A 14,838-nucleotide genomic window follows, 5' to 3' on the forward strand; every position below is an offset into this window, starting at 1 on the left:
TGAAGAAGTGTGCATGCACACGAAAGCTCATACCAAGAACTGACTTAGTTGGTCTTTAAGGTGCTACTGGAAGGAATTTTTTTGTTTTTACAATTACAGTTACTTAGGAGCACAGTCCAAGGAACCAATAGATGTTACTTCCAAGTAAGCAGGTGCACAATTGGGCTGCAACTTTTTAAGCTAGGCTGGAGGCTCTGCTGCATTAGCCTCACAGGCTGAATCTTTTAATAGAGTCCCTTCCCACTAAGAGGGGCAACCCCCCCACCACATTGTTTTGATTAACTTAAAATGAATAAGCCAGCAAATTATTTGGGATAGATGCCCATGTAACTAGTAAGACTTAAATGCACCACACGGAAATTGGATTATTATAAATTTCTACCTGAATTATTAATTCACAGAGTTTGGCCACAGAATCTCGGCTCCTCTCATCCTCATCTAGAAGGAAAACCACTGTTGGGTGATAGCAAGCATTCTCTTTACTGTTGAGTTCTCTTTTCCCCTCTTCGGAAAACAAGACAGCAAGGAACTGCAAGCAGGTCACACACAGATCAGGGTGTCTGACGGACAATTGCATACATTCACATATTGTTTCTAAAATACAAAAAAAAAAGATACTGCGTTTTATGTTGCAGTATTTACAGAAATAAATATATTTAACTACATATTACGGCACTGAGTTCAAAAAAGCATATGAAAGGCAATGGGTAAGAAAATGGCTTATGGTGGTTGTACATAAAAATATCTGGAGGGCCACTGCTGTTCAAGTTACACCTGTCAATAGTCCTTCCTCTACACAATTATTAAAATATACAGAACTGCTACCCTCCTTTTTCAGTTGGTCCTCATGCCACTTTGGGAGAGGGAGGAGAAATGGCACTGGGCCAGTTCATCCCATTATCACCAAGGACTAGAATTACTATAGAAGCACACAAATACCTAGGTTCATCTCTTTATGAGCTGAAAATAAGTTCTGCTGAGCCCTGAAAGTGGTAGACAAAAGCAAATTAAAAAAAACTTACACGCATGCAATCAAATATCAGCAAAAGTGATTCCAAGAAACATATTCCTTTGAAAATTTCATATTATGGTCTTAAGTTATCATTATCTGTGCAGATATCAAGGTACTTGAAAAATAGGTCTTACCGATTACTGGAATCCAATGCTTTGCAAGAGCTGCAGTCACAAATGGCACAGAGGCATGGCCACATTTTCTTAACAGAGTAGTGAGAAGGCTGAATGAGTCTTCCCAAGTTTGATGAACTGCAGCAGTAATCTCTGACCCTGCCAATTAAACATACAATTAAAAAGCACATAGTTCTGATCAGTAAGTATTACTATACAGTGCCCATATAGAAAGTGAGAAGGGATTACTACTTTCGGACGTTGGCCTAGTTCACATGCAAAGCTAAGCCAAAATATGGTTTAGCACGAATGAGAAAGAGTGCTGTTGCAGTGAGAAAATATCGGTTGCTTCAATCCTGCTGTGTTACTTGAAGCTAAGCCATGATCTGACTTAGCTTTATGTTTGAACCTAGTCTCATGATTTGCCTCACTCCAATATGTGTAGAATATAGCACTTAATTCAAGATTGGAGGGTGATAAGAGGAATAATAGAAAAAGATGGGTATGACTCCATATGGTCTCAATTTATATCATTTATTTACAATAGTGCAGTAATCTGCTTACCGCCTCAGTCACAGCAGCCACTATGAAGAAATTATCTTAATGCTCTAGACTGAAATATACCCTGTGGATGTGAGTTTAATCTGTAACGTAAAAGATTTCCCATGTCTATTTTGATCCCATGTGGATGACTGCATACAATACTTAGCTTCTGTATTTCCCCTGGAAGACACAACTTTATGCTTGGTCATTGCTTTTTTAAAAAATAATCATTAAAATTTGTAATACAACAAACAAACAATGAGTGGTAAACCAAGAACAAACCATGGTTACAGCTTGTGGTTTGTTTGAAGCAATAACATGAACTTCCCAGGTTGGGAAGTATAACTAAGCCAGACCACGGCTTGGTTCCCTGTAGCAGGGAAGCAGCAAAAGCAGCAATATATACAAGCACACCAAGCTGGGAGGAAATCTGGCCTGGGGCAGCCCTTTTTTGCTGTATGACAGTCATGTAAAATCTCTGTTTCCAGGCAATAGGACACAGAGATGATATTGCCGCTGCTAGGGCCCATCAGCAAAATATAGAAACAAGATTTCAGGGATCTAAACATCAAAAATAACTCAACTTTGAGATCTACCAAATGACAGATCTCATGTTCAAAGCATTTCAGTAACATACTCCTTATCACACAATTACCTAAGCCATCCTTGCAGCCAATGGAAAGAACCACAAAGGTATGAGCCAAGAGAGGTGTCAATAATGCATCTTGCATCACCAGGCGAGTGTCTACCAGCAAGCAAGACTGTAGCAGTTGGGAGATAGATGAAACAAACTGCAGTAGAAACAAAACCTGTTTGAACAACAACAAAAATATTTGGCTCAGATACTTGTAGTACGTTTCTGCAGCAATTATTTTTGACAATGAGAAGTTTTTTTAAAAAAAAGTTAAATCAATATAAGAGATAAGTTATGAACCGCATGTGAAATATATGCAAATATTTCAACAGTAAAGATGCAATATTCTTAGAATGCAGTCCCATGACACTCACCTGGATATAAACACCACTGCATACAGAACAACTTGCTTCCAAATAAAAATGCAAAGGGTTGCACTGTTAATATCCAACTGAAGACTGTAGCCTGCAATCCCAAGTGCCATGTATCTGAAATTAAGTCCTACTGAATTATGTAAACAGCCATGAGGTTGGGTTATTACGACATTTAGCAGAAGGTTGGGTGGTATTTTGGGTCTCTTGTACAGAAAGCATAACCAGAACCACATATTACCACCGCATTTCTATTTCACAGAAAGCATGATGAGAACCAGATATTACTACCTCCTTAGTGACTTTGCAAGTTTACAAGGAAAGGTAGAAACTGAAGGCGTTAATAGGAGTAAAATCCAAATAACTGTCATTAGTTACTATGAACAAGAATGGTATTTTAAAGCCAAGGTCCATTCCACATGAGAAGCAATAGTGCCTCTTTAAGAATACTGGTTCTATTACACACTTGTAATAGTAATTGTCTTCTTGCTTTGGTGATTGATGTGCAGCATAAGGTGTCAAGAATCTGATGGCTTACTTCCTGTGGTTTTAGTAAGTGCTGTGCTGAAACCAAAATGTTTCTTCTCCTGTTGAATAAAGTTTTCAGTTTTCTGCCTCTTTCTCTTTTGAATTTCCTAACAACTTTGGTGGGTGGGAGGTTGAGCTGACTTTATTTCTGCAGGTGGGGCTTTACTTCTTCCTGTTAAACATCTCTCCAGCCCTAGGCAACCTCATGTCTGCCCACGCTTCCTGATCCGAAAAAGCCTCATGGGAGATGTTACCTCATGATGGTTTTACTCTAACCTTCAACTGAAACAAGGGAAGCCAGGAAGGTTGGCTACTGAATGCCTGCGATTAGTACACTGATTCCTTTAAAAAGAAAAATACTGTGCTTAAAAAATAAAAATAAACAGTTGTTAGGCACATAGTAGGCACCTTCCTCACCTTCCCATGCTTATACAAAAGCCTAGCTGAGCATATAATGAAATTTTCAAGAAATCTGGGTACCTAGGAAGGCTGCAAAAGGCAACCCACCCAAGAGATGGCAATTTTCATTGAGACTACAGCATGCAAAGATGGGAGGTTTGACTCTTCGCTTCTCAGCTCTGTTTCCAATGGAAAACCACTCATCCTTTAGCCCATAAGCAAGTAAAGAAAGGAAAAGGGAGAGAGGGAGAGAGGGAGAGAGGGAGAGAGGGAGAGAGGGAGAGAGGGAGAGAGAGAGAGAGAGAGAGAGAGAGAGAGAGAGAGAGAGCTGCACACTATGCACCAAGTGTAATCTGCACCATAACCCTCGTTCCATTTGCTCCCAAATACTTGCCCCTTTGAGAGTAGTTTTCATCCTTTTCACAAAATGGGGGTAGAAAAGGAGATGCTTGATTCATTATGGGTTCAAGGAAATTGTCCAAAAACCTCCATACTCATTTCAGTTCTGTACTATTTTCTTATTTGGCATGCATTAACTTAAGCACACATAGGTTTCTTTCTCAAGGATGTAATGATAAAACAAATTTCAATTGCAGCGCAACAGTTTCAATATATGGCATTTCCCATTTACTTCTGAAAAGCTAGCGGGTAGTCATCGTGTGAAAAAAAAAAGGTGATTAAACTGCAGTTGATGTGGCACATTATTGATCTAGCTCGCACTTTATCTTTCCCTTCATTCACAAAAAGATTCCCATGGAGAAGTGAGATCAAAGGAGCTTTGATGCCACTGCTCACATTCAGTTGCACCGCATAACCCAGTTACCGGAGTTTTACGACTACAGAGCACCCAATCAAGGCTCCAAAAGTTTCTGAATAATTGACGGAGATGAGCTTTCATGGCACGTGGTTGTGCAAGCACACCAGCTCTCTCAGCAACAACAAGCAAGCATTCACATGTCTTTCGGCAGTGTGTGTATGTGTGTGAGAAGCTGTTGCTACCCAGGGACACACACCTTTCCATTCTCCATCTACTAGACAAACATGAGGCATTATCACAGTTCAAGATCCCATTCCAGCAAGGAGAACACGGAGCAAGGACAGTGAAAGATATGTCCTAGGACGAGGAGGGTCCTGGAGGACCACATTCAGCTATCGGGCCTGAGATTCCTCACCCTTGACTTTCATGATTAAACCGCCATTGATTTCTTTCTAGCTGAATTTGCTCTGGTAACTGAAACCAACAGCTGCTAATCACGTATTTTTAAACCTCAGTTCTGACCAGAGTTGGTGAGCTTTGAACTAGGGTTGTGCTCCAGATTCAGTCACAGCCCCAATCGTGAAATGAATTTGACTAATTTGAGCAGAACTGGGCTTTGGTTGAGTCAGGTCAAAACAGTCCTGGATTGGGTTGCCCGGAACAATCTGGGCCTACCAGCTCCACCCTCCCAAACCATTACAGGTCTGGATTTGTGTCAGGGTTGCAGAAAAATCTTGAGACTACTGTTCTTCAGAGTTTCTAGCTTCCCAAGTATCCCCCAAAACTTAACACTGGTGTCAGAAAGGTGTACATATTCTGATGAATTAGACTAAAGGAGGTTTAAAAGGATTGTGTGTTGGAGGAGGGTTGGCCTAAATGCTTTACTAAAAGACACAAAAAACCCAGAAACATGATGTCAAAAGGAGAGAGAAAAATAATGGGGAAGGAAAAGAAAGAAGGGTTCAAACAGCTGCTCCTTAACTGGCCAATAAGATGGTACCATGCTGGTCTCCCCCTTGACCCCCTTCCTGGGAGGCAAGGGTTAGAGCCTCCCAGAGGAACTTGGTCTTCTTGCTGCTGGCTAAGGCCAGATGATGTTTCCTTTTGACTCTGTAGGCCCAGGGTGACTGGCAGAAGGAAGCCAAACCTGGAAACGACTGCTGCTTCTCAACTGCAGCAGAGAAGTGGTCTGTCTGAGCCACAACACTTGTCCTATGGATATCGCTTGCTTGTTACCTTCCAGATGTTTTGGAATATAGCTCCCATTAGCTTCAGTCAGCATGACCAATGGTCAGGTCTGATGGGAGTTGTAATCCAAAACATCTGGAGGTCACTAGGTTGGGGAAGGGCTTGTTAGGAGTAAAGTAGCATTCAAGGAGAGAAGCTGGGAGATTAAAAGGGGGAAATGTTTTTTCCACTTCGCCCTGCCCCCTTCTGCAACCCACCCCCACATACATGTACAACCACTATACAAAATGCAAAATGCTGTGGGTTTGCATTTTAACACTCCCACTAACACCTTTTCTTTCCGACAATGAGTTGTACGTAACTCTCTTACTCAATTATAATTGTTTTCCCTTAAGCAAAAACACATTTTTCTCAAACAAAAAGAAGCAGCACCTTTCATGGGGTTCACTGAATCAATAAAATGGAAGATTATTAAGGATGCAACCCTACAACTCACTGACTTAAAAAAAACGCTCCACTCAACTCAACAGCCTTTACTTCAGAGTTGATCTGTATTTTTAAAGCACATTTAGGGTGTAAACCGGTGCCTTTCAGTAATTAAAACATGTGCTGCATCCTACCCATGGACTTCAAGAGAATGGAATAGAAAAGAAATATGTATGCCACCAACCTGAATTTTTGTGTAGTCCATATGAAAAGGCTGAGGAAGAGGTGCTTTCATTTCCAAGATACATCTCTCTATCAAGCTGGAATTTACTAGACTACCATGAAACAAAGACAACTGTGTTAAGGACACAGGCATAAATGTAACATTTTGACACAATGTGGAACTGTAGCCTAGACCATAATACCTTTCATATGTTTTTGGACATCAACTCCCATCATCCTGTGCCCAGCATGGCCAATGACAGGGGGTGATGAAATATGTAGACTTTAACATCTGGAGGGCACCACATTGGCTACCCCTGGTCTAGACTGTTGGCATGTCTGAAGAATGTGTGAGACAACAGATACTTCAAAGACAGCAATTCCCTCACTCAAAACTTTGCCCTCACTCATATGTTACCTGGGTTCCTTGCCTTGCGAATGCCTAGTGCACCTCTTTCCCTCCACTATAGAAAGGACAATGTAAGTGGGTTCTCCATGTTAGCATGACAGGCTGGACAGGCAAAGAAAAGCAATTTCTCTCCCTCCAGAAACAAACAAAAAATTGGGGGGGGGGGGAGAAGACAGGACAAGTCACACAAACAGGATGTCTAAGTCAGGGATGGAAAGCTGCAGCTCTCCAGATGATGCAGGGCTGCAACTTGCAGGAGCCACAGCTAACATGGCCATTTATGATGGATGAGGGGACTTGTCCACAGGTTTCACACTCCGGCTTGAAATGATTCAATGTTCAGCTGGAGGCTGTAGTTCACATTATGCCATCTGCCGGAGGGAGGAGAGCACAGCACTTCTACCCACTAGTGAAAGTCTTATGTAAGACATGACTGGGAGCTAAAACAGCCCAAAATGACAGAATTTAGACTTTTTCTCTTTGCAGAAAAAAGCAGATGGAAGTAGGGAAAGTGGTGTGGGTTTTTGATCAGGAGTGTGAGGCAGGAAGAGACAATTAAATCGGTCCAAGCCCCACACTGATGTCCCAAAGAAAACTGGTACCCTGCCTTCATCACAGCTCGTGATCATTCCCCAACCCACTTAACCCTTCCTTAACCCGCGGGAATCTGGTAGTCTCCCATAAAAGTTTGTTTCAGTGATGTTTTGAAAGGTTCAGCCTGCCATCTTGATTCAAAATGGCATCCAGTTGTGTCCAAACAGACGAAAGTCTGAGGAAATGTCCACATACATAGTGAACATTCTAGGAGATGTGGTAGGTTTAGCAGCAGCAGCAGCCTATTTAAAAGTCTAATTTAAGCTAGGATCCTAATGATTCCATCTCTCATAATCCTCATTCAAACGATGTTGACTCTCAAAAGGCTGTCCTACGCTTATTACAGAGAAGGGAAGTGCAATACACTGCAGTCAGCTGTGGGATGTTGTTTCCTTGGAGACAAACTGTAAGTTGCTACAGTTCAGCCAGGATGATAAAAATAGCAATACTCCTAGCATAAAGGCTTTAGGTCTTCTCACAAGTCTATGCTCAATGGTAGATTTGAACTGGGGACTTCAGAGCTATCAGCTCTTGGCATCTGTCGCTATGTTATTAGCAGACTAAGCAACTAAGGTTTCTCTTGTCCCTCTTGAATAATGATGCTAATAGGGTATAAATAAATCACAAGCACATTTCCCATACGACACTTGTTTCACTGCCTATAAACACCTTAAGGATTTATACCAATGTATATGCCAGTGCTTCCAAAGTACACTCTTTTGCAAGTTTTCCAGTTAGCATGACTTGTCTATGCTTGTAGCATGCAATCCGAGGACTTCATCATCCACCGTAATAAAAAGACAAGTTACCGCTTTGCTCAAAAGTCCAAGTAAAGTAAAAGTAGCTGAACTATAAAGAGATTTCAAATCTGCTCTACTTTCTGCAAAATGCTGTGGTTCTCCTGGTTCGATTTTAAAAGGATAACTTTGAATTCTCAGAATACTCAGCGGCTCGATCAATATCTGTAACAAAGGCTTTGGGTAGCGCTTGTCCCATTCAGTCTCTCGTCTGTGACCTCAATAGCTATTGATCTCTTACCTACTGAGAGCAGTTAGTGTCTGTGCTTGCTGAAGAGCAACGCCGGTGTCTTTGGGAGTGACAATCAGCAGGTTGTCCAGCAAGCCGCACACCGCTGACAGGAGAGGGGGGGTGACCACCGCACACTGATTGGGTCTGATGGTAGACTGCGGGGAGTCATGCGGACTTGAAGACACTGTTGTCGTCGTTTCACTCTGACCTACAACACACAATTTAGAGAACGAACAAAACAAGTAGGCAGTGCTGCTACTTGGGGATGGATTTACATAAAAGAAGGTGGTATATGTCTCTTGAGGAGCTGAGCAGGAGAAAAGCCAGAGCTCAGTGGCAGAGCATCTGCCTTGCATGCAGAAGGTCCGAGGTTCAATCCTCTGCATGTCTAGGAAGGGCTGAAAGAGAACCCTGCCTGAAAACCCTGGAGAGCTGTTGCCAGTCAGTGCACACAGTACTGAGCTAGATGACTCAGTGGGTTTGACTTGGTATAAGGCAGCTTCCTATGTTCCCATCAGTTTTGTTTGAAATCATAGAAATGGAAATTATAGAACTGTAGAGTTGGAAGGGACCCTGAGGATCATCAAGTCCAACCCCCTGCAGTGCAAGAATATGCAGCTGTCCCATATGAGGATCAAACCTGAAACCTTGGCATCATCAGCACTATGCTCTAACCAACTGAACTACAACACATCATATGTGAAACGTCACACAAGACCTGTTGATGTGCTATTGAACTGAATGCTTCTCCTTTGGGATAAATATGAGCAGTCCAGCTTAGAGGCCACAGGAGTGGGGAGGACAGGGTCCTTGGCAACAAAGACTTTCCAAGATATGGGTGGGACACAGTGCAGTTTATAGCAGAGGTTCCCAATTTAAGGTCTTCATGCTTCATTCAGGTGGTCTGCAGCATGTCCACATCAAATAGTCACAGTGGTTTAAAACTGTATTTTTATTGCTTCCTTTATTTCTTACATTGTATTTTATTGCATTGCAATTTGAATTCTATGGCATGCAAATTGCCGTACAATAAAATACAATATGTAAGAAACAGAAAAAGCAATAAAAATACAATTAAAAATCATATAGCGTCTAGCACAGCACAATTGCTATAGACAGAAAAATTGTTAAGTGGTCCACCAAGGCCTTCAGCAATTTTTAAGTGGTCCATGGGGGGGACGGGGAAATTGGGGAATCACTTGGTTTAGAGCTCTTCAAAATTAAACTGTGCAATCTTGAGATATTTGAAGGAAGACCTGTGCATTCAGCTATTACCTTATCATCCTCTCCACAGCTTGAACACTGTGAGACTTGCAAAAGTGAGCAACAACATGGGGCTGAGTGGAAGTTACTGTTAGGTAAAAGGTAAAGGTAAAGGATCCCTGGATGGTGCAGTCCAGTCAAAGGTGACTATGGGGTTGTGGCGCTCATCTCACTTTCAGACCAAGGGAGCCGGAGTTTTTCCACAAACAGCTATCCGGGTCATGTGGCCAGCATGACTAAACCACTTCTGGCGCAACGGAACACCGTGACGGAAAACAGAGCGCACGGAAACGCTGTTTACCTTCCCTCCACAGCGTTACCTATTTATCTACTTGCGCTTTAATGCTTTAGAACTGCTAGGTTGGCAGGAGCTGGGACAGGGCAACAGGAGTTCACCCATCGTGGCGATTCGAAACACCGACCTTCTGATCGGCAAGCCCAAGAGACTCAGTGGTTCAGACCACATTACCACCCATGTCCCTGTTAGGTTACTGTTAGGAAAGGGTTGGTAGGAAAGAGCCCCTAGCATGTATGCAAGTAGCACTCTGCATCAGGACCATGGTTAGTGATTTGTTCCAAATGAATCATTTTCATTACATCCGCTTACCTTGCGCCATAAGCCGATTAAGTGGCACGTCGCAAATTCTAGCTATAGGTGGTGAGGTGGGCAGCTGCAGTTCCACAGCACAGCCTGGAGATGGTGATGAGGGAATGATCTAGGAAGCAGAAGCAATAATTACATTGCCTCCTGTTAACAAATGTCCATAAACCGGTACAGTGGTGCCTCGCTAGACGAAATTAATCCGTTCCGCGATTCTCTTCGTCTAGCGGTTTTTTCGTCTTGCGAAGCAAGCCCATTGACAGCTTAGCGGATTAGTGCTAGAGCTGTCAAGCGGCTTCCAGCGATCAGCTGTTAAGCGGCTTATCAGCGGAACAGCTGATAAGCGGCTTAGCGGCTTAGGAAAAGGGCAAAAAAGCAAAAAAAAACCGCTGGGGGAAGCAAGATTTTTTCGTCTTGTGAAGCAACCCCATAGGGAAATTCGTTTTGCGAAGCGCCTCCAAAACAGAAAAACCCTTTCGTCTAGCGGGTTTTTCGTCTTGCGAGGCGTTCGTCTTGCGGGGCACCACTGTATATTCACAGAATCAGAGTTGGACAGGACTATGAGGGTCATATACTACAACCTCCTGCAATGCAGGAATCTCTTGCCCAACATGCGGATCGTACTCACAACCCTGAGATTGAGAGTCTCATGCTTTCTACTAATGGGCAACTTTCATTTGCTGGAATCCAAAGAGCACCATGTGTGAACAGAAAGAATTGATGCGGGGTGGGGGGGAGGGAAGAACAAACCCAATTGTGTTCACTGATCTCCGAAATGCAGCCTAAATTTAAAGCAATTACCTCTATCACTTCAGTGGTTAGGTATATAAAAATAGCTGGCTCTGCCCAGCTTGTGCTGTTAGTATTTTACATAATTAAAAACAGAAGGATGGGATATAATAAACTGGATTTTTTAGGCATTTTTAGTGAAAAGGACTTACTCCCAGAAAACATCACAGAGTTACAGAGTTCTTTATTCCTAAATTGTGCTACTTGGATGTTTTGGATTTTTAGAGTTCAAGGGAAACAAGGTCTTAAGATACATAAAAAATCAATAATAATTTCAGCTAGTTATAAAAATAAGTCTTGTTAGCTTCTTGCACCAGCTAAGCCTTTTCCAATAATGGCTTGCCAGTGGGACGGAGGCTGAACATAGAAATTTTCCAGTATCTAAACCAGAACACTCACAATACACATGCAAATTATTCACACCACTGGTGAATAAGAATTGCCTCCAGGCAAGCAGGTAGAAAGGATTTTGGAAACTGGGTGAAAATGGGTTTTTTTGTGGGGGGGGGGGGTCTTGATATGTCATGTATGACACAGAAACCTATTTTTATTTTTATTTTTACAATATAGCAACAGTTAACACATTTTCAGAGTGAACTATTTTTCAGGATGAAAGGGCCTTCCTCACATACCCTTCCTCACAGAATTACTAACGGTCATAAAAGTCAACAGTAAGTCGTGCAATACTTCTATTCTTACCTGGTGAAAACCCATAGCTTTCAATTTGTTAAAAGCAGAACAAAAACTAGGTAAAATAAATAAGATTAGAAACCGAAAATGAAACATGAGGAGGGGTTATGTAACAAAGTGCAGGTAACTTGCATCTTATGTGAGGTTCATGTTTCCAGCCATCACATGCATCAACAAAACGGCATAAATCCACAACGATCCCCAGAACAGCCCTCGCCTCCCAAGATCTGGCTGTTAAGTCCTCCAAGCTTGCTTACTGGGGTCTTAGGAAGCACATTGCTAAACTTCACCTCCTTCCTTCAGCCTTCCTCATTCTTTTGTCAGCTGCTGAGGCCTCTCCTCCACCAACTCCTGCTGCACTTTCTGTTCTCCCCCTGCAAACTTTTCTCTCTTTTTAAAGAACCTCTCTTTCCAAATTACCCCAACTGCCCCGCTCCACTTTCTGGGTTTTCCTGTTCTCTTTCTATTTAGAAAACCCAACTCAAAGGGAGCTGTTAAACCCTCCAGCTTGCTTGCAGTACCAGATCTCTTAGAAGGTCTCTCTCTGTGTGCTGAGTTTTCCTTGCAGCTGCTCAGCTGCTTCCTGTAGCTGCTGCTGCTGCCGCTCTCTCACCCTGAACAGAGGAGCCCAATCCAGCCCCACAGAATAGCAGAGAAAGAAGGTTGTAGGGAGAGGGGGCCTAGCTGCACCCAGACCACCCACTGGCCATTCTTTGGGCCCACCCCACCTACTTTCTATTTTATTAATTGTTCCCAGCCAAGCACACAAAGCTGCGGTTGTGTAAGTGAAATAAGCGCAGGAACGTGTTACTTGGAAAATGGGATCTCTGTTTTTCCAACAATCCAATTAAACAGTATTGAGCTCCCCTTACAGTGGTAACTTGTCATTTTAGAACTCACCACAGTGTCAGAGGTTGACTGCGAACTTGGAGATTGGCTTTGAGTAGATACAACTCTCCAGAGAGAAAGTGAATCATCAAAATCTGGAGGGGGCGGGGAAGAAAAGAGAAAAATGCAGCCTTTTAAAACATCTTGTATCAGTGGTTCTCAAAGGGTGTGGTGCACCACACGATATGGCAGGAGAGGATGGCAAGTGTGGCAAGGACAATCAAAGAAACATTTAAATATTTCAGTGTAGTATAGTTATCCATCTATCTATCTATCTCTGTCTGTCTGTCTATCTAGATATACACACAGAATATAGAAGGCTATATTTTCAAAATCAAGCACTGCTACAAGTTGTTTCTTTTGTTTTCTGATGAATTTCTTACCAATTAAAAAATCAAAACGGCACAAGCAAATTTTTATTCTGAAAGTGTGGCCCAGAGAAAGAAGTTCAAGAACCACTATATTATATGCTCACCTCTTGCTTTGCTGGTGAATCCATTAGCAAAGAAAAATGACAATAACCCCTTTGTTTTTTTAAGAACAAAAGGGAAGAATCTCTCAAACATTCCACAAACTGCAAAACACAGATATTTTGCTGTAGAACAGGGCAGACAGAAGCCATTAGACAACATAGAGCTATGCGTAGTGGGGGGGGGGGGAATGAATACATATAGCATAAATCTATGTTGAAACTACATTGATTAGAGTGATTTTGCAAATTCTCTGTTCCATTTATTAATCAATATGACTAAAAAGTGTGGCAAGTAAGCTGATGGGTTCCAGTTTGATCTTTGATGAAGTGATCCGGTTCTGGAGCCACAGGAAAGAACTAATCAATCAGTAACTGAGAACTGTTGAGTCCTTCTTCCCACTGCTTGCCTCTGCCAAGCTGCAATAAACTGTCCTGATTTTTGTTCACATCCAATTTTTGTATTATGTTTCACAGCCATAAGGGCTAGAAATAGGCTTCCACATTTTTTGCTCACCATGGCAACTGTGCCCTCGACCAGCCTCCTTTTCAGCCTTAAAGCTTTAGAAAATGAGCAGAGATTATTCTGGTCGTTGCACAACGAACCCTGCTTCCTCGCCAGCTCCGAGAGGAAGAAAGGTTGGAAGTGGTATCTGGAACACCTCGGCCACAGAATGGCCACTCTGGCAACTCTTCACCCACTTCCTAGTAAGAAAGATGGTAGGGAGTTCCTTGGGCAGTGATGCTAAAGTACCTGGAATTCCCTGGCTGCAAATCTGTCAAATCAGGTCCAACCAATGCCAGTTTTGTGGCTTGGCTAGCCAAAAATCGCAGACCCGTAGCTATAAAAACTTGTTGCTTGTTTTTAACAACAGAAATAAAATAAAATAAAATAATAAAATAAAATAAAAATTGACTGCAAGGCATTCCACATTGGAATTCAATATTTTTCCTTCTAACTACTGGGGATGGGGGGAATTGAAGGGCAACCCATAAATAAATTTCAAGGAAGCACTGCTTTCTAATCTAGCTTCTTCCTCTCAGCTTTCCCCAATACTTCAAAATCTTAAGTGCTGAAGCTCAACCGTGAATCAGACATCATAAATTCTCACATAAATTCATCCTATGGGCCTTATTAAGGAATCAACACCCCCACTATTCTTTACAAGCACACGTCCCTGATATATTGATTTATGCAACAGCTCACTACTTCCCATCCCACCACAGTGGAAAGAAAGCTGTTTTTCAAACTGAGCAAAGCAGCAAAGCCAGAAGGCTCACGCTGCTGTTGCCCCACGTGGCATAGCAAGAAAACCAGGGTCACCACCAAGTGGGCCCTCCACAGGGAGTTGCAGCCAGTCTGGTTCTCTGAAGAGCGTATCTGTAGGATACATATGTTTCCAAGCACCCACTTCGCTGCATTAGCATTTTCTATGTTTCAGCACATGAACTTCAAAACTGTACCTATGAAGCAGACTTCATTCCCTATGGAGTGTTGGCAACGCTTTCTATGATCTGGAAGTAGCCTGTTTCATTATCCCCAATATGGAATTATTCACAGGGCATCACTAAGACAACCGCTTAGAAACAGAAAAGTGAAATGCTTGCACATAGTCATAACAACCCACGTACTGCCTTTTTCAAATTCTTGCCATTGTACTGGAGATTCTTCCTTCTTGATGTTCTAATTAGATTTCTGTTTTCTTTTTACATTTCTCCTACAGCCCATTATTTATCCTTCACGAAGGAAGGAATGGGCTATCTCTAATATGCTTCTTCCACCTCCGACTATGAACACATTTAAAAACCTCATAATTGCTTCTCGGATACTGAACCAGATGATGTGGTATTATATTTTCAAGAGACTGGGTGACTATTTTAACTTTGAGACACAGAAGGATAATACTTTTAGA

The 14,838-nt window shown here is 42.2% G+C and overlaps 1 protein-coding gene across 4 annotated transcripts in view; it reads right to left on the reverse strand.

Moving 5' to 3' along the window:
* RTTN (rotatin) overlaps positions 1-14,838 on the reverse strand; it is a 92,662-nt gene that overhangs the window by 21,761 nt on the left and 56,063 nt on the right. For 2 of the 4 annotated variants that reach the window (XM_083746834.1, XM_083746835.1), the window contains exons 34-40: positions 12,469-12,551; positions 10,096-10,204; positions 8,235-8,433; positions 6,216-6,306; positions 2,324-2,477; positions 1,147-1,284; positions 383-594 (exon numbers count right to left, since the gene is read on the reverse strand). In XM_083746834.1, the coding sequence (XP_083602960.1) occupies positions 383-594; positions 1,147-1,284; positions 2,324-2,477; positions 6,216-6,306; positions 8,235-8,433; positions 10,096-10,204; positions 12,469-12,551 (986 nt within the window). Of the gene's footprint in view, positions 1-91; positions 595-1,146; positions 1,285-2,323; positions 2,478-6,215; positions 6,307-8,234; positions 8,434-10,095; positions 10,205-12,468; positions 12,552-14,838 lie in introns of all 4 variants that reach the window. The other 2 variants (XR_014566198.1, XM_083746833.1) reach the window with 2 other exon arrangements.

This window comes from Podarcis gaigeae, assembly GCF_964106915.1.
Source record: "Podarcis gaigeae genome assembly, chromosome: 7".
In the NCBI taxonomy this organism is placed as follows: domain Eukaryota; kingdom Metazoa; phylum Chordata; class Lepidosauria; order Squamata; family Lacertidae; genus Podarcis; species Podarcis gaigeae.